Genomic DNA, 20,526 nt, shown 5'->3' with positions numbered 1-20,526 from the left:
AAAAAATTACAAGTTCTGATTAAAACAGGAACTGCAGAGACTGTTACTTTAAATAAAATGTGTATATTCACAGCCTCTATTACTGTCCAGACTTGTGAGGGCTGTTCATTCTGTGCCTCTAGGGAAATCAAAGTCTCTATCATCACTTATGCTGAATGTTTATTCTCCTTATTCTGCTCAACCTCCTCTGCCACAGACAAGTCAGTCAGACAGAAAGACATCCAATTCACACACCAATGCCAAGAATGAATGTCACTTAAGTATAATCACCTATTGTGAAAAGAAATCACTTTTATCCTAATTGCTTTTGATATCTTCTGGGTCAGTGTTAATACTTAAATCAGAAGTAGAGGCATAAAAAAATCAATACAGATTCTGTAATTATTTCAGGGAATACAATGTTATATTTACATGATTGTAAACAAAACTTTGTGAATCAGATATAAAAGCAATATAGTGCTGGGAATGGTGGCACACGCTTGTAATCCCTGCACTTGGGAGGCAGAGACAGGAGGATCCCGCAGGTTCGAAGCCAGCAGCGCTGGCTTAAGAGACTCTGTTTCCAAATTTAAAAAGTATAAAAATAGGTCTGGGAGTGTAGCCCGGAGGTAGAAGAGCTTCCAAGAACCCGAGTACCACCAAAAAATAAAAAAATAAAATAAAAGCAATAAAGTTAAATAGTTCATTGTGGAGATAAAAACTATAACTTGGGATAAAAGTCTAATAATAAGTAGCACACATAAAATTTGGAAACTATTCTTCCTCCTTGGACTAAAGATATCACACACCAGGATAACGTTTAGATGAAGCAATGAGTGGCTCTAACAATGGCTGCCAGGACAAGCTTGAGTGCAGCTCAGTGGTAGAGTGCACACTTGGCACATCTGGAGGCTTGCGTTCAGCCCCTGCACCACCACAAAACACAACACAAAGGACTGAAATAAAACTACTTAGAAGCCAGTACAAAGGAAAAGAGTATTCATGGAAAACATCCAGTGTTTAGTGCCAGATCCAATTCTAGTTGTTTTACTTACTTCAACTAATTTTAAACCTCTTGTCAATCTCTGCATGAAACCATAGTAGTCTTATTTAGTATATTTTTAATTATGTAATTTTCTTTAGTTTGGCTAACATTATAAATTACAGAGTATAAGAAGAAAATGATAGAATTCTATGTATGAATAGTATGAACTGATTCCTGTGAAAATGTAAATATCAATATATCAAGTAATCACTTAATACCCCAAACAAAATAATTAAGATTAAAAACAAACTGGAAGCCAGCTGTGGTGGTAAATGCCTGTAGGCCCAGTACTTGGGAGGCTGAGAAAAGAGGATCACAGGTATAAGACCAGTCTCAGCAACTTATTAAGACCCTGTTTCAAAAAGGGCTGGAGAAGTAGCTCAGAGGAAGAAAGCTCTCGGGTTCAATCCCCATACCATAAAAACATAAACAAAACAAACACAAAGCAAAAAAACCACCACCACCACCACCACCACCACCACCAACAACAACAACAACAAAACAAAAACCCCCGAAGGACTGGTTCTCAATAGGGAATACTTAGCAATGACTGGAAATACTTTTGTTGTCACAATTGGGTAAGAGGGGCTTGCTACTGGCATTTAGTAGTTGTAGAAGCCACTGTGAGACATTTAGCAGTGTACAGGACAAACTCCACAAAAATAATTATGCAGTCTAAATGTCAATAGTGCTGAGGTTAAAAGCGCAGCTATAAATTAAAGCTAACAGTCATGTCACAGGTGTTATTACTAAAATAAACTTGAATAACAAGTGTTCTTTCTACAGAAAGTTATGTACCACTTCCTCTTCAACAAAATCATGCATGTGTCTACAGATGACATGGCAAAAGGAAAAAAGTGACCACACTATATGACCAGATTTTTAATGTGAAACAGCCATGTAACCACAACTTTCTTCTTTCAACTGTCAGAATGAAAAAAGCAAAGTCACAAGTAAACAGAAGTAATATATTTTTATCTACACCTGGAGTCTTTATTTAAAGGAGTCACAATCTGGAAGATACTGTAATGTAGATTCAAATCTTACCCATCTCCCCATTCATTTCTCTAAATTATATAGTCAAGATTATCTCAAAAAGAAAAAAAAAAAAGTAAAGGATCTGATGCTTCTTTCTTGGCCATAAATTAAGAAAATGAAACTTTTCCCAAATATATAAGTTAACAGGCATCTCAAAATGGATTTACTTTTTTCTCTAAAATCATTTACCTTTTAAATAATATTTGTTAGGATACAACTAAAATATTTTGGCTCTCTGAAAAATTTGAGTTATAAAACAATGAGTTTACTAAATGTGAGGAAAGAACAAAAGGAAGAAGATAAAAGATAAAAATACTACTATATATAATACCCTACTTAAGTCACCTGAAAAATCTATTTCCTAAATAACATGGTATCCTATATTTAAACAAATTTGTTTATTTAGAGACATAATTAATGAAGGATCATAAAGTCACATTGGACTATAAGAGAATGAATACATTATATTTATAGAATAAAACACAAAGGACAATACTTAAAAGATCCAGCTGGGCATGGTGGCGCACGCTTGTAATCCCAGTACTCGAGAGGTTGAGACAGGAGGATCCCAGGTTCGCAGCCAGCCTCAGCAACCTGCGAGGCCCTCTGCAACTTAGTAAGACCCTGGTTCAAAATAAAGAATAAAATAGGGCTGCGGGAGTAACTTGGAGGTAGAATGTCCTTGGGTTCAATCACTAATACCACACACACAAAAAGATCCAATATGACATAAAATGATAAAAATAAAAATACAAAGGATGCCAAAAAGACTGGAAAGAAATGTACCAAACATTTATAATGTTTGTGCTTTGGCTATAGTCATAAAGATAATTTTTCTTTTACTTTATGAATTTCACAAATCATCTTTATTCAGAAAGCATTATACTTTATTTACTTATTTTTTTTGGTGGTACTGGGGGTGGAACCCAGAGGCTTTCTATCTCCTATATTTTATATTTAATTTGGAAACAGGGTCTCATTAAGTTGCTGAGAGCCTCATTAAGTAGCTGGGGCTGGCTTCGAACCTGTGCAATCCTCCTGTCTCAGCCTCCCAAGCACAGGGATTACAAGCGTGCACCACCACGCCTGGCAGCATTATACTTTAAATAAAACATTTTTAAGAGGAAAAATACTTTAATACATTCCCAGTTAACTTCAAACCTCAGATATCTTGATTTTTTTTCACATGCCATCTTAACCTCAGTAAATACACAGAATATCTTATTTCCTACCATATTGCAGATCAACTCCATTTCTTTGAGATATTTCTTAAGACACAATAGGGTCCTTATAACAAATGCTTACAAGGATAAACTTATATGTGTTTTAAGGCAAACTACTCGTCCAGAGAGCAAAAGTATTTATCAAAATACAGCTTGTTTGCATCTTTTCTTACCCCACTTTCTCTTTGTGAAATAGGCATCAGCATTGGGATCATTAAAATGTCTGCTCATCATAGTTTCTCCTCCAGCATGGAAATCATATGCAAACACAAGAGCTTAAAATAAAACACAAACACTCATTACTGATATTTGGCTTCATATAATGAAGCTTATCAGCAATAAGACAATCACAGTACAATCTACTCACAAGGCTCAGCAAATGCTTTAGTGGTGAACACTTCACGCAGGGTTACAATATTTGAGTGTTGAATTTTTTTCCACATATCAACCAACACCATGCACTTTGTGTTAACAAGACGAAAACCTGAAGAATAAAAATGTTCTACAATGAACTAAATGACATCTCCCTGGCATTCCATCAGAAATGTGAAGAAAATGTTGTATTATACATTGCTTATAGGGTACTAATTGAAAAAATGTATTTACTGTCTTTTACATTTATATACTAAATAAATCAATATATTCAGGAAGGCTTGACTATATCGAGGTTTGCTTCAATAATACAATTATAAAAATAAGAATTTATTCATCTTTATTTATATATTTATTTATATCTTCCTTACCATGTATCCTCCGAAGGCAATATGGCAGATCATCTTTGCTATTTACTGCTTTGTAGCAAGATGTAATATATCCAAAATTACTTGATTTCTGTATCCGGTTGGGGGGTGGCAGTGGTTCTAGAGGAAACAGGCTATGGTAGCTGTCAACTTCTGTGGGGACTGCTAGAGTAATTCATAAGAAAACAACTATGAATTACAGACATTCCCAAGTTTCTCACAGCAATAAAGAAAAATACCAAGTCTATTATAAACCATTCATGTATTGTAACAAACTTATAGTGTTAGCATTTATGACACTTCTGTAAAACAAACTCTGGTATCAATATCAATAAAACCAGGCATTATAAAACAGATTAACAATTATGGTTCCTATACTAAAAATGCTTCCTATCTTTTTATATCACAATATACTTTTTTTTTCAAAGAAATCACTGTTAGAAACAATGAGCTGCCACTTAAGATATTAAAACTTTTTTTTTTTTATGGTACTGGGGTTCCTGGAAACCCTTCTACCTCTGGGCTACACTCCCAGACCTATTTTTTTTTATACTTTTTTATGTGGAAACAGGGTCTCTTAAGCCAGCGCCACTGGCTTTGAGCCTGCACGATCCTCCTGTCTCCGCCTCCCAAGCACGGGGATTACAAGCGTGTGCCACCACACCCAGCAGATATTAAATATTTTAATTTTGGTATTGAATAAAAATCAAGATAGTTTCTTTAAACATTTATTTTCTTCAAAATATATTTTGATACATGATTAAGCATTAAGAAATAAAAAACAACATTCAATTGGGAAGTATGTTCATACCTGTACATATGTGTACAGGACTTTGATTCTTCAATCTTATGCTCTTAATCCCTAGATGGCATTTTAGACTGAATCAATGTCACTGTCAGATCAAGGTTAAGTGGCATGTCCTAATAAAATGAAGGTAGTATCAGGGAAGTATATGCACACATGAATGCAGCTGGAGCCTTTACTTTGGTCCATTTGTTCTTTTTCATTTGAATGATCCATGCAGTTTCCACCAAGAAATCAAATGATGGGTAAATTCTGTTCCTAGCTATTTCATAAGAAGCACTTAACACAAGAAGTATTAAAGTGAATTCTAAAAATGTGATCAGCACCTACAATGTACTAGTGAACCCATATTAATGAAATATATGTTCTTATTCTCAAGAAACTTATTATAATAAAAGGCAAAGTACCTTTTAAAAAAGTTCAATTCACCATGGCACTGATCCAGTAGAATAGCTTGCTAGTTTCCAATGTGGGTTTTCTATTCAGATAAAGTGTGCTTCAGTGGAACACAAAGCATTATCTAAGGATATCTCTCAAGTGCCTGCTTTTATGGGATATATTTTACAACTCCGTAAACTAAAGATAACTGATAGCGCTACAAAATGATTCTGGTTTAGACATGAACACTGTCCTGTCCAAAGGAGGTTCCACTGACTTTCCTTGGCATTTCATAGGGACTGCACTGAGCCTCTAGGTCCCTTTAAGTACCATTCTATTTTATGTCCTCTTCAATTTCTTTTTTTCTCCCATTAATAGGGATTGAACCCAGAGGCATTCTACCTCTGAACTATGCCCCCAGCCCTATTTTTATTATTTTTTATTTTGTAATAGGCTCTCCATAGGTTGCAAAAGGACTAAGAAGCTGAGGGGCTGGATGTGGTGGCGCATGCTTGTAATCCCAGAATTCCGGAAGCTGAGACCGGAGGATCATGGTTTCTCCATGGTTACTTACTAAGTAGCCTCAGCTACTTAGTAAGGCCCTCTGCAACTCAGTGAGACCCGGTTTCAAAATAGAGTTAAAAAAAATAGGGCAGGGGGTGTAGCTCAGAGGTCAAATGCCTGGGTTCTATCTCCAGACCCGCAAAAAAAAAAAAAAAAAAAAAAAAAGCAGCAGCAGCAGCAGCAGCAGCAGCTAAGGGGCTGTAAATGTGTGATCCTTGCCTCAGGCTCCCAAGTACTGAGATTACCAGTATGTAACACCATGCCCAATTCAATTTCTCTCATCAATGTTCTATAGGTTTTATTATAGAGCTATTTCACCTCATTTGATTAAATTTATATCTAGTTTTTTGAGCTATTGTGAACATTTAAAAAAATTTATTTCTAGTTTAGATAATTCGCTTTTAGTGTATTTTAAAAGCTACTGATTTTTTTCATGTTGATTTTGTAGCCTGTAACTTTGTTAAACTTGTTTATTAGTTCTAATAGTTTTTTGGTGGTGTCTTTTGTGGTTTTTATATATAAGATCATTCTGTCTGAAAATAGTGATACTTCAACTTCCCTTTTTCTAATTTGGATGTTTTCTATTTCTTTCTCTTGTCTGACTGCTCTGGCTAGAACTTCCAATCTTCTTCCAGGTCTTAGAGAAAAAGCTTCGGCTTTTCCCCATTCAGTAATATTTAGCTGTTGAGTTATTTTATGGCATTTATTGTGTTACGATACATTCCTTCTATGACTAGTTTATGTAATTTTTTTTTTTTTTTTTTTTTTGCAGTATTGGGGATGGAACCCAGGGGCATTCTACCTCTGAGCCACATCCCCAGCCCTAGTTTTTTATTCTTCATTTTGAAACAGGATCTCACTGAGTTGCAAACTGCCTCACTAAGTAGTACCTGAGGCTGTCCTCAAACCGTGATCTTCCGGTCTCAGCCTCCCAAATGCTGGGATTAAAAGTATGTACCACCACACCCAGCTTATAATTTTTATAACAAAGAAATTTTAAGGACAAAATTATTCATTGTTGTTCTGGTTGTTTCCTGTTCAATTTAAGAAATGCACATAATTATCAATAAGGGGGTATGTAAGTAACTGTTAGGCATTAAAATAATTATTGTTAGGAACTTGAGAGGTAAAAGACAAGAAGAAAAATCAACATGGAAGATGATATCTGACAAAGCTCCATTTGACTTTTGGTCTGAAGCCCAATTCCATCTGAGTATTAAAATAACGAATGAAAATGGAAATTTTAGTGTCTTCTTCTCAAAGAACATGTATCATGATAGGCTAGATAAGAGATTGAATATATAATATTCACTGAAGAAAATCTATGGCAGGGTTTCTCAATCTTGAGACTACACATTGGGCTGGATGGTTATTGTGGGGCATTGTCTTGAGCATTATAAGATATTTAGCAGCACTTCTGGCTTCTATCCACTAGATGCCAGTAGCACCCTGCTTCAAGTGGTGATAACCAAAAATGTTTCGGAAATTGCCACACGTCCTTTGAGAGGGTAAAATCATTCCTGGTTGAGAGACCCACTGATCTTTGGGAATCAGATTACTACTTCAAAGTCAAGGAAGTATTAATCTGAGAGAAGTATGAAACATGAAAGAGAAAACAAAAAAAAAAAAGACAGCAAAAATGAAGATTAATGAGTCAAGATGAGATATAAAAGTTAAAAGTCAACACAATAACATTAAAGAAGTAACAAAAAGAATCATTATTAAACCATGTTTGAACACAAATATATTTCTATTGTGTAAATTGGAAACATCTTCTTTCGTTGTTGTGTACCTACGAGTGCCTTTGGGTAGTTTTTTTTTTTTTTTTTTTTTTTTTACTTAGTAGGAAACAATCTTTGTGTCCTATATAGAAAATCTTTCAGTAGAAAATGTTAAATCTATTTATTTATTTATTTTTAGTAAGAATTTAAAGTTTTGTTGAGGGTATTAAGTTTTGTTTTGTGGTACTGGGGATAAAACCCAGGGACATTCTAAGACCTCAAGGAGTTACACCCCCAGCCCTATTTTTTATTCTTTATTTTAAAACAGGGTCTCACTGAGTTGCAAAGGGCCTCACTAAATTGTAGCTGAGGTTGTTTGTGAACCGCAATACTCCTGTCTCAACCTCCCAAAGGTTGGGATTACTAGAATATGCCTTTAATGTGTTTTGAGAAATTGATTCAATTTTATCCTCTACATATAGAAAGACATTGTTTCCAATGCCTCCTTTCCCAATTATATACCACCTCTGCTTCACTAATAAATTGGCCCAATCCTGTGCCATTACTGTATCGTTTTAGCTATTATGGACTCTAAGCAAGCCTCCTACCCTTCAATACAGACATGGATTCTTCATTTAAATATTAACAATAATCCTATTCTTCAATTGCCAGGTAGTTTTGACCCTTTCCTCTTTTTTTTTTTTTTTTTGTGTGTGTGTGTGTGTGGGGGGGTACTGAGAATAGAACCCAGGGGCATTATCTGAAACACACCCCAGCCCTACGTTTTTATTCTTTATTTTTGAAACAGGGTCTCACTAAGTTGCTGAGGCTGGCCGCGAACCGTGATCCTCTGGTCTCAGCCTCCCGAATAATGGGATTACAAGCATGCCACCACTCCTGGCTGACCCTTTCCTCTGAAAAATTTTATCATATTCCAGGACAAGCTGTTATGCCTTAACTGAAATTACAACGGATTTCCGGATCAGTTTAGAAAAACTGAAACCTTCATCACCATGCTACAGCATTTTACTGCTTTTCTTATTAATTCTTCTTAATAAATCTCCCCCATTAAGATCTTATACATCTTCTGTTCCTTATTCCTAGGTACTGGTATTATAAAACCATTTTCTTTTACTTGAAGTTGTTGGGTAATGGTCTGTAGAAATGCAACTGACATATTAATCCTATATGCAGCTATCTTCCAAATCCTGATATTTCAAATAATGTCTATCGTTGAATGATTTGTACACAGCAAGTTTATTCTCTCCTTTCTAATCTTTATGCCTTCGATTCCTTTTTTTTTGGGGGGGTGATACTGGGGATGGGATCTAGGGGCATTCTACCATCGATCTACACCCCTAGCTCTATTTTTTATTATTTATCTTGAAACAGGGTCTCACTGAGTTTCAAAGGGTCTCACTAAGTAGCTGAGACTGGCCACAAACCTCAATCCTCCTGTCTCAACCTCCCAAATGCTGGATTTACAAACGTGAGCTACCATACCCGGCTTTTTATTTTGAAACAGTGTCCACTAAGTTGGAGACAGCCTCACCTAAGTAGCTGAGGCTGGCCGTGAATCTGCAATTCTCCTGTCTCAGCCTCCCAAGTACTAAGATTATAAGCCTGTGCTACCACACCGGCTTCCAATTCCTTCTTTTAATCAACTTTTACCAATTAGGGTCTCAACAGCAATGCTAAATAATTGGGAAATCTTCCACTTGAATACTTTGTTATGACAAGTAAGTTTCTTGCTCATTTATATTTAAAAGATCAATCTTAAAATCTAGTAGCCATACATTTTCCTTCCTTTTAATTCTCTAGCAATCAAGTTAATGCACACTAGACTTGCTGGATCCTTGATTATAATCAAGTGTTTCAAGATTATTTCTGTAGCAAATGTATTCCTACTATATTACTTAAAGAGTTTTGTTAAATTATGTCATACTGAATTTATACAGAGCAAGCTAGGAAAAGAGATTTTAACACTTTTTGAGAGACATGTTAGTAAAAAAAAACTTAGGTTTAAATCTTGACTTGCTCAGTCATATACTTGCTATCAGACCTACAGGCAAGTTACTTGTCAACTTCAATTTTCCTCAGATATAAAATGGAGATGATAATAGCATGCCACAGATGTTAGTGAGGAGCATAGCAAACCCTGTAAGAATTTAACTGACATTCTATAGTCTCAGAAATAATAATTACCTTCTCTCTGCTTAAGAATCTATACTTTTAAGTTGCAGGAGACAATGTTTTAGTGCAGTGAAGAAAATCACCACGAATTCTAAGTCCATTTTTTATAAACTAGAATACTGTAGTATGCGGAATTAACTAAAATAAACTAACCAATCAGGCCTCTTGAAACACTTCTTAAGAGCACATAAAAACATGTAGTACTACATAAAAATTTTATAATAGACTTTAAAAGAAATGATAAATTAATGTGCATTTTACCTGGCATATCTGCTTGATCAATTTGAGCCATTGTTATTAAATGCCTGTTGATCAGCTCCTAAGAAAAGGAAATAAGTATACTGATATCTAAGCAGTTTCTGAAATCTAGACTCCCTAGGATAACTAATTAACGTAATTAAGTACTAACTTTTCTCGTATGTGTACTTTTTAACATTAATACCATGAAATAACATTTCTAAATGCATTATAATATTTAAATTCAAGTCCTAGATAGACCTACCCATAATTAAGGTTGAGTTTAAGTAGCTGTGCTATATTCCAGAGCATATGACTAATTCAAAGGGGGTCTTTTTTTTTGGGGGGGGGGGTCTTTGGTGCACTTGCCAGGCAAGCACTTTGCCACTGAGCTACATCTCAGCCCTAGCAATGACCAATTTATGGACTGAAAATTCAAGATCTACTACTAAACTGGTCAAAATTCATTCTAAAATCATTATACTGGTTCAACTTAGCCGCTATGAAATAACAAAATATCGAACCCAGGGGCATTCTACCTTCAACCCTATATTTTATTCTTTATTTTCAAACAAGGTCTCACTAAGTTCTGGAGGGCCTCACTAAATAGCTGCGGCTGGCTGTAAGCCAGCAATCCTTCTGTCTCAGCCTCCCATGTACTGGGTTTACAAACCTGCACCATCATGCCCAGAAAAACAAAAATATTTCTAAGAATCTGAATGTAAAATGAAATAAAAAATATCAAATAATATTTAGCCGTAAAGCAAAAATATAACAAACAATAAGCTAGCTTTATTTATTTATTTATTTATTTATGCGGGTCTGGGGGTGAAACCCAGGGGCATTGACCTCTGAGCTACACCCCCTGCCCTATTTTTTTTTTTTTAATTCTTTATTTTGAAACCAGGTCTCACTGAGTTGCAGAGGGCCTCATTAAGTACCTGAGACTGTCCGCGAACCGCGGTCCTCTGGTCTCAGCCTCCCGTATGCTGGGATTACAAGCGTGCGCCACCATGCCCGGCTTAAGCTAGCTTATTTTATAAAACCTACTTTTAGAAAAATACTGGGCTCTTTTAAAATGAAGCTCATTTCTGTGCTTCTTAAATATTTATTCTCTTTATCTAGAAGCAAAAGTAGATTAATGGTTAGAAAGTATTTAAATTCTATACATACTAAAAAAAAGTCCTTATAATACAAAAGATGTGAAGTACAGAAAGCCCATTTAAATATCCTAGGCTTTATATCCTAAAACAATTATTTTAAATATTAAATGGATAAATTCTAAATTCTGTCTGCATTTGTACGGTGTATGTGATTAAGTAGTCTAATGAGATAAAGGAAATCTCCTAGCATCAATAGTGTGCAGGTGCACTTGCTGGCTCCAGGAACTAGGAATGCATACCTGCCGGAGCTCATCAGCCATGAAGAAGGAAGGTGCGTTTGCTTTCGGCTGCATATAAGCAACGTGAGGTGCAGTTGGAGGATAAATATGATAGTTTGGAAATACCTAAAACGGTAGGGAGGGGGAAATATAATCACCAGTTTTTCTGAATTGATAAGCTTTATTTTTTTTTACATGACTGACAAATTTTGATACATTTTAAATCTTTAAATAATAGTGAAATCATGATTTACAATTATTTCCCACCTCAGAGGACAGCTATTATCAGAATGTTTTCTAATGAAAAATAAAACATTTCTTCAGATATGGTAACATTTAAGCTCCAACGAGAAGGCAAAAGTAGTTCATTGGAAGAAATATATATCTACATATATAAATAGTTCACAGGCATTCTTTAAAAGCATTTGGAAGAGAGGAAGAAGGCAGGAGTTTAAAGGTATATGGATACAATGAGATGATTAACACTGCCATGATTCCCCTTCAGAAAATCTGTGGACATCCTAACCCAAATATTATCTAGACACCTGTAAAACAATTTAAACTTCCACAGTGCAGAGAGCTCACTTACTCTGGTCAGCAGTTTAAGTGAGCAGGAGGAAGTACCAAGACCTTCACCTTCCAAGAAAACCACAGCAGTCGCTAGCTCTGCTCTCACCTTCTCTGTCCTCCGTTTTCTGGCTGGACTCATTTCATCACTCTACTTTCTTCTTTGTCCTTGTACTTTTTTTTTCTGGTACTGGAGATGGGACTCAGGGGCATTCTACCTCTGAGCTACACCCCCAGTCCTATTTTTATTCTTTATTTTGAAACAGGGTCTCACCGAGTTGCAAAGGGCCTCACCAAGGAGCTGAGGCTGCCCACGAACCACAATCCTCCTGTCTCAGCCTCCCAAGTGCGGGGATTACAAGTGTGCGCCACCACACCTGGCTCTATCCTTGTACTCTTTTTTTTTTTTGGCAGTGCTGAGATTGAACCTAGGGGTTTTCTGCCACTGAGCTATATAATGAACCGCCACCCCTTAATTTTAAGACAGTGTCTCACTAGAATGCTGTCTCAAAATTGCAGTGGCCTCAAACTTGCAGTGCTCTTATCTCAACCTACCAAGTCTCTGGTATTGCAGGTTTGCAACTACCTCATTCAGCACCTTCTTTTTTTTTTGGGGGGGGGGGGTCTGGGGATGGAACCCAGGGGCATTTGACCTCCAAGCTACACCCCCTGCCCTATTTTTTATTCTTTATTTTGAAACAGGGTCTCACTAAGTTGCAGAGGGCCTCACTAAGTAGTAGCTGAGGCTATCTGCCAACCAAGATCCTCAGGTCTCAACCTCCCAAATGCTGGGATTACAAGGGTGCGCCACCACGCCCGGCTAGCACCCTCTTTATCACTTTTCAAATGAAACTTTGTCTCTCTTTAGAAAGTGAAAGCAGCAAATGTTCCATGTCACCCTCATATGATTACCCCACTCTGCATCTCAACTGGAAAGTGATTTTGCACTATCTGTGAGGTTTCCTTTAACCTGGATTCATAGGAAGAATACTACCTCCTTCTTTGTGCTTTGGTTTCCTTTTACCAGCACAATTTTCCTTCGCTACTTCAGGCTGCTAAAAGCATATTTTAAGAGTGGGTTGGAGGGGGGAAACATTATAAAATGCGCCATCCCTTATCTCTGTAAAAATAGCAGATAGTTTTGTGAAAAAAGGATGTCTGTAGAGATTAAACCACAGTTCTTCTTTTTACAAATATTATAAAATACAAAAAAGATAAATAACTGTAAAATACAGTAAGTTTCAAAAGGGTGAAACTGATGAAATCTTTACTTGGAAAGAACAAGGTAAGTATCTACCTCAGTTACCTGAGGTTCTGTTGGACAAACTGTTCTTTAATAAATTTTATAAGATTTCTCATTTTTAAAAAGTTTCAAAACTATTAGCTGTTTTTAAGCATTTCACATGATTTACAATTATTTCTATACATATTTTCACATTTATTTCCTTTTTTGGGGGTAGTACTGGGAGTGGAACTCAGGGGCTTTTCTACCTCTGGGTTATCCTCCCAGACCTATTTTATTCTTTCTTTGGAAACAGGGTCTCACTAAGTTGCTGAGAGACTCACTAAGTAGCTGAGGCTGGCTTCGAACCTGTGCAATCCTCCTGTCTCAGCCTCCCAAGCACTGGGATTACAAGCGTGCACAACCACACCCAGCTCACATTTATTTCTCATATAGTGGTTGGGTGTTACTATTCTCATTGTACAACAGTCTCAGAAGCATGAAGACTTGAGAGTGTCAAACTATGAAAGAACTAGGCCCTTAAAAATTAAAAGAAATCTGTTCTCTTTTCACTTAAGTCATGTTTTAGTAAAACTTAATTTACTGATCAAAATAACTTGCTAAGCCAGGCGTGGTGGCGCACGCTTGTAATCCCCGTGCTTGGGAGGCTGAGACAGGAGGATCACGCAGGTTCGAAGCCAGCCTATTTAGTGAGGCTTTCAGCAACTTAGTGAGACCCTGTTTCAAAAATAAAATATAAAATAGGGCTGGGAGTATAGCCCGGAGGTAGAAAGCCTCTGGGTCCCACCCCCAGTACCACAAAAAAAAATTAAAATAAAATAAAAATAACTTGCTAATTTGATGGGGGGAGAAATATGAGTACTAAAAGACAAATCTACTTTTCAAATAAGCCAATCATCTAGGATTGCTAAATGTCTATGATTTGAACCAATTTCCTCAATGGGTTTTGCCTTTCTTACTCACCAACATTTCAACTACTATTTTCTCTAGAGTAAAAAAAAAAAAAATAGTAATTTTTAAACATAGACAAAATAATGAAGCTAAAAGAGGGTCAGTTCATGAGGCAGGATGATGTTTCCTTCTTTTTCCTCCAATCTCTACCACTCTGGCTTTTCCTGCCCTCCTTTCTATATTTTCCTGGACTTGTTCCTTCTCCCTCTCTCTTGATTTCACTAATTCAATCTGAGAAGAAATGTTCCCTTCTGGCCATGTTTGTCCTCTCTTGATCTTTGTATTTTTGTTTTTCTGAGCCTCCCTCCCTCTGTCCATTTGTTTCACAGTTCTTCTCTCCATCACCAGTCCTTTGGTATCTCTTTCCTTGTCCAAACTCAGGACTCCCTTTGTTCTGAATATTCTCCCTTAGCAATAACCCATACTGCAGGCTTTTATTACTACATATGATTCCACTCTCCACATATATAGCTGTTCAATTACTCTGTCATCTGAGGAAAGTGTGTGTGTGTGTGTGTGTGTGTGTGTGTGTGTGTGTGTGTGTGTGTGTGTTTACTGAGGTTTAAATCCAGGGGCATTCTACATCCCCAGCCCTATTTTATTTTGCTAAATTGCTGAGGCTGGCAACAAACCTGTGACCATCCTGTCCAAGCCTCCCGAGTACTGGGATTACAGTGTGTGCCACCACTCCCAGCTTCAGTTTGCTTTCAATAACTACTGATGCCATCTACTTCCTTCAACTTCTTCCTAGAAAGAAAACTATCTACCTAACAAGTGCCTATACACAAAAGTTAGCAAACATCAACTTTAGTTAGCATGAATATCAGAAAATCCCATATGCGAAACAGCCCAGATGCAAATACTATAATAGAGCATGAATATAAACCAAATTCTGATTAAAACCATATTTGTCTAAAACAAGTTATTAGTAAGGCAAAAACATTAATTTGAGAAGAGTGAATGAGAAAATGAAATACCCTTTTAAATCACAATAAAAAGACCTAAGAGGGAGGTACACTTCCTTATTAGTAAGAAGGAATTTCCCTAAGAGTACCGACATCTCCTACTTGATGTAGACATACCATTCCAGTCAGAGGTGCTGGAGTTGTGTCCGTATAGAAGTAAGTTGTCCCACCAACGGTTTCCTTCTGGATCACCTGACCAGAAGATGGAGTCTGAGAAACAGGATTATTAACAGGTGTAGAGGCACTAGAAGGCACCATGTAACTTGCTGGATTTGGAGTGTGACTTCTTCTTCTGGGAGCAGGAGAAGTATGTGGAGTTATCTTGGGGGAATGAAGAGGAGAAGATCCAGCAGACAATGACATTCCTGAAAAAGATATTAAAAAGTTTCTTAGTGGAGCAGTAATTGGTTTTAAAGAGAAAAAAAATCTGGAAAGTAAGATACAAACATTCATTTGGAAGAAACATCATCTTCAGCAAATCTTAAGTCCAAAATAAATGACATAATTTTATCTTGTTTTTGTTTTAGGGAACACTGATTAAAGCAAATTCAAAGAAGTTTATTTACTCAAATGTAGTCATTTCCAAATAAATTAGCGCTTTATTACAGGAATAGTCTCCTTTATATCAGAGTTTACATCAGAAACTTCAATGGTAAGAATCACCAAAAAGTTAGTAAATTAATTTAATGGAAAAATGCAAGGAAGCAACAGAATGAACTCTTTATAAAATTATGCCTTTTATAAAAATTATTTCATTTTATACTAAGAATCATTTAAAGCTATTAACATAAATGCCACATTTCCCCCAAATATTATGGCATTAAATTTCAAATTATCTGGTAGATCAACTGAATATTTTTTCCCAGAAACAATTTTTTTGAAAATGAAAAAACTTGAAATAAATATATGGTAGCTTAAACACTCCATTTTAAAAATTTAAGCAATGTACTGTTTTGATGCCTTTTGTTCTTAATTCTAACTAGGCATACACTAAAACAACTGAAAATTGCTGCAGATGCATATTTTTTATTTCATTTATTTATTTATTTATTTATTTTATTTATTTTTACGGGTCTGGGGATGGAACCTAGGGGCATTTGACCTCCAAGCTACACCCCCCTGCCCTGATTTTTATTCTTTATTTTGAAACAGGGTCTCACTAAGTTGCGGAGAGCCTAAGTAGCTGAGGCTGTCTGTGAACTGTGATCCTCCGGTCTCAACCTCCCAAATGCTGGGATTACAAGCGTGGGCCACCACGCCTGGCGATGCATACTTTTAAAAATGAGGAAAATTGATATCCAAAGGGTCCACTGAAAGTTTTATTCAATCATAATCAACAAGAACCCATTACTAGCAGAGCGCCCTCTATTATGAATTTATCCTGGAGAAAGGGAAAGAACAAATGTCTTTACCCTTTAGGAGATTCCAAGCCAGCTGAGAAAAGAAGACCAAACCACATGTAAAAGACATTTAAAATGACTCACAAAAACACTATAATAGAAATTAATATACTATAAATTACATGCATAAATGCAGATGAAATAAAATTAATTAAAAGTAGGCAGAGTTTATAAAAAGTTTAATGGAGGTGATCAGTTCTGAGAAGAGAGTGGAAAGAATATCTAGAGCTACAATTACATTTCCTAAAATATCACACTTATCCAGGAACTGCTTTCTGGCTATTTGGGAAATGCCTAAAGAGCTTTACCACAGAAGTTACATACCACATCTCACATAAAGAAGTCAATGCCATGCTTTAAGAAAATATTCAAAAGAACAAAAATAAGCTTAAAATAAACAACACTTATCTGTCCTCCAAATCTGTCCTTTGTACTTTCTAAAGAGCCTCAACATAATTATTTCCTCTGATTTCCTGAGCAACTAAGTAGATAGGTAGGTGAGGTAGGTCAGGTTATAATTAACATGGCACAGACCAGAACTTAGGCATGGGGAAGTTATGCTATTTAACCATGCACATATGCACAAAGTTAATAGCAAAGCCAATACTAAAATCCAAATCTCTGAACTTCCAACCTAGTACTATCTACTGCTCTAATGACATTAAAATAGGCCAGGAATTCGCAAGTATGTGTTCCATATAAGTAAAAACCCCCCCCAAAACTTAAAAAAATTAAACCCCTCAAAAATACATATTTATGAAGTCATTACCATACTGAAATATAACCCTAATTTTTATTTTCAACTGTTTCAAAGCTATTTTTATCAATTTCTGTATTATAGTTAATTGCAGGCTTATCAATACAGCAAAATTGTAAAGATTAGACTGTTTAGTATACATACTAAGTTTTCTACTATAAAATGCATTTACATGATCTCCTAGAGCTAGCCTCTAAGTTATCTAAGACGAAACTGGCAAAGTCTTTTAATACAAGTAAATTTGCTTACTACCTTTACATTACGTAACAGCAACAAGTACGGCTATACTTCTTGAATATTTGTCGTGTGTCAGAAGCTAATCTAAAGTGTTCTACATGTTTCACTCTACTTCATCCTCCCGACCACCCTTTGAGATCTACCATATTCATTTCATAGAGGAAGAAAGTAACTTAAAGGCCAAAATAACTATTTTAAGGGAAACTATAGATTGGTAAACAAGAGTCTCAAGATTTAAACTCAGATCTATTTGATTCCAAGGTCTGTTTGCTCAGTCAAAATGCTCTAAAATTATTCATTCCTAAATCTTTTAAGGAAAAAGAGAAACCCGGTATGGTGGCACAAGCTTGTAATCCCAGTAGTTGGGAGGCTGAGACAAGAGAATTACAGGTTCATGGTCAGCCTCAGCTACTTAAGCCCTCTTCAACTTAGATCCTGTCTCAAAACTAAAGAATAAAAAGTAGGGCTGGGGTATGTGTAGCTTGGAGGTGGAATGCCCCTGGGTTAAATCCCCAGTACTGAAGAAGAGAAAGAAAAGAAAAGAAAAGAAAAGAAAAGAAAAGAAAAGAAAAGAAAAGAGAAAAGAAAAGAGGGAGGGAGAAAAAGAAATGGTATCCATAACTATGTTTAGTAGCTTTAGTGTGCCTACTGAAGCTATTCAGGAGGGGAAGGTGCAGCTTGGGTGGTGGGAAATATTCTGACCCCATATTAGGTACTTAATTCAAACAAGTAGAGTCTCTCTATATTTAAGGCTGAATATTCAGAAATAGTATCACAAGTACTCTATGGTCTAGTAAATAAGGATTTTTGTTTGTGTCAGGGTCTCAAGATGTTGTCCACACTAGTCTCAAACTCCGAGGCTCAAGTAATTTTCCCATCTCATCCTCTGGAGTAGCTGGGATAGTAGGCATGCATCAGCACACCTGGCTTTTTCTAAGGTAAAAATAAATAATAATAATAATAATAATAATAATAATAATAATAATACATGTATGATGTAATTTATACCATACTGCATCAAGATTTCCCTTACATTTTTCTAATTTTGTAAAGTTATTTTAATGCCAGGTGACAGCACTGAAATTGGACTTCACATACCTAAGCTGAGGCTGACTGGAGTTATTTAAATACATTCTGAGTAAAATACGTTCACGGATTAAACATCACTATCCAAAGGATAAAAGGATACTTATATTCTATAGGAAGCTAGAAATGAAATTAACCACTAAAGAATAAGCATACCACATCTTTCCACAAAAGGTATAGACTTTTTTCATCTCCATATTTAACAAATGTGTTAAAGAGCTGAGTAAAATGCCCACATAGTTGCTTGGAGAAAGGCATTTTGCACTTAGCATTATGATGACAATACCATAACAATATCCAGTATTAAGTGCTTACATATGACACTAAATTATAAGTAGGATGAAGTACAAACACACTATAGAAATAAGTAGTTTTAAAAGAGTACTGAATTAAAAATGAACAAATTCTACTTAAATCAACGGTAGATGATTCAAAATTAAGAATTCTTAATAAAAATTTACACTTTCCATTGCCTATTATTCAAAGTTTAGCTACAGAAATATTTTTGCTAAAAGGGTTTCAGAAATCTCTTCACTATAATAAAATTAAAGGTTTTCTGTTAATAATGATATACATCAAATATAAAAGACGTTCTTGCTTTCTCATTAGACATTTCATTTCTCTCTCATATAAATATTCTCTTTCCTTGCACGAAAGGGGAAGAGCTACGTGTGGTGATTACAACACCCTGACATCACCTGACACTCAATTAACAAAGCACAAATCAAATACAGTAACACACAAAAGACTTGCGTTAAAAATATTCTTGAAGAATAAAAATTTGTATTTAAAATATCCTGAGTTAGAAATATTTCACTTTTATATTTTATTTTTGTATGACTTTAGTTATTTACTGCTAGAATGACAGTTTGGTGACATTTAATAACTGCAGTATAATTTAAGTGAATATGTAAACTGAGATATTTAAGTCACACAAATTAACTGCTTTAGGACATTTAAAAATGTTTCTTAAGAGTATTCAAATCAAGCCAGGCCTGGTGGCACAGGCTTGTAATCACAGTACTTGGAAGGCTGAGAAAGGAAATCTCAGGTTCATGGCTAGCCTCAGTGATTTGTGAGGACAGCTGCAATTTAGTGAGACCCTGTTTCAAAATAAAGAAATAGAGTTGGGGGTGTAGCTCGGAAGTAGACTGCCCTTGGGTTCAATCCTTAGTACCATAAAAAGAAAAGTACTCAGATCAATTAAAAGTGAAGAGCAATATAAGAATATCCATTGGAGGTAGTAACCATGTAATTAAAATAAAGAAATAAGATATACAAAATTTCAGTTAATTTATGAGGCAAAAGTATCATTGTTTTTGGATGACCTAATTTTATTTCTAGAAATCCCAAAAGAAAGAACAAATACTTATAAATAATGACAAAATTCATTAAAGTAAATGATTACAAAATATATACAAATCAATACTTCCTGATACAGATATTACTTTTGTAAAATGACAAACTAAACAAAAAACCTCCTTCAACCCACTAATGTTATGAACATATAAAACTCTGATATAAAATATAATACTGCAGATTAAAAAATGTAGCTGAGATTTTTTTTGATTTTTTTGATTTTTTAAATTTTTGGTGGTACTGGGGTTCCTGGAAACCCTTCTACCCTCCGGGCTACACTCCCAGACCTATTTTTATACTTTTTTAAATTTTTTTTTTTTTTTTTTTTTTTTTTTTTTTTTTTGGTGGTACTGGGGTTCCTGGAAGCCCTTCTTCCTCTGGGCTACACTCCCAGACCTATTTTATATTTTTGAAACAGGGTCTCTTACGCCAGCGCGGCTGGCTTCGAACCTGCGCGATCCTCCTGTCTCCGCCTCCCAAGCGCGGGGATTACAAGCGTGCGCCACCACGCCCGGCCTTATACTTTTTTAAATTTGAAAACAGGGTCTCTTAAGCCAGCATGGCTGGCTCCAAACCCGCGTGATCCTCCTGTCTCCGCCTCCCAAGCACGAGGATTACAAGCGTGTGCCACCATACCCGGCTTGTAGCTGAGATTTA

At 35.8% G+C, this 20,526-nt stretch overlaps 1 protein-coding gene across 6 annotated transcripts in view; it reads right to left on the bottom strand.

Annotated features, from left to right (window-relative positions):
- The window catches only part of PAN3 (poly(A) specific ribonuclease subunit PAN3), a gene marked incomplete at both ends in the record, with an annotated part of 174,037 nt that overhangs the window by 20,919 nt on the left and 132,592 nt on the right, over nucleotides 1–20,526 (bottom strand). For 4 of the 6 annotated variants that reach the window (XM_080689997.1, XM_080689996.1, XM_080689998.1 and 1 more), the window contains 6 exons: nucleotides 3,459–3,560; nucleotides 3,653–3,769; nucleotides 4,029–4,190; nucleotides 9,948–10,005; nucleotides 11,326–11,430; nucleotides 15,148–15,395. In XM_080689997.1, coding sequence (XP_080546123.1) covers nucleotides 3,459–3,560; nucleotides 3,653–3,769; nucleotides 4,029–4,190; nucleotides 9,948–10,005; nucleotides 11,326–11,430; nucleotides 15,148–15,395 — 792 coding nt within the window. The remainder of the gene's footprint in view (nucleotides 1–3,458; nucleotides 3,561–3,652; nucleotides 3,770–4,028; nucleotides 4,191–9,947; nucleotides 10,006–11,325; nucleotides 11,431–15,147; nucleotides 15,396–20,526) is intronic. The other 2 variants (XM_080689999.1, XM_080690000.1) reach the window with 2 other exon arrangements.

This window comes from Muscardinus avellanarius, assembly GCF_963383645.1.
Source record: "Muscardinus avellanarius genome assembly, chromosome: 2".
NCBI lineage: Eukaryota > Metazoa > Chordata > Mammalia > Rodentia > Gliridae > Muscardinus > Muscardinus avellanarius.
This window is presented reverse-complemented; position numbering and strand designations above follow the sequence as displayed.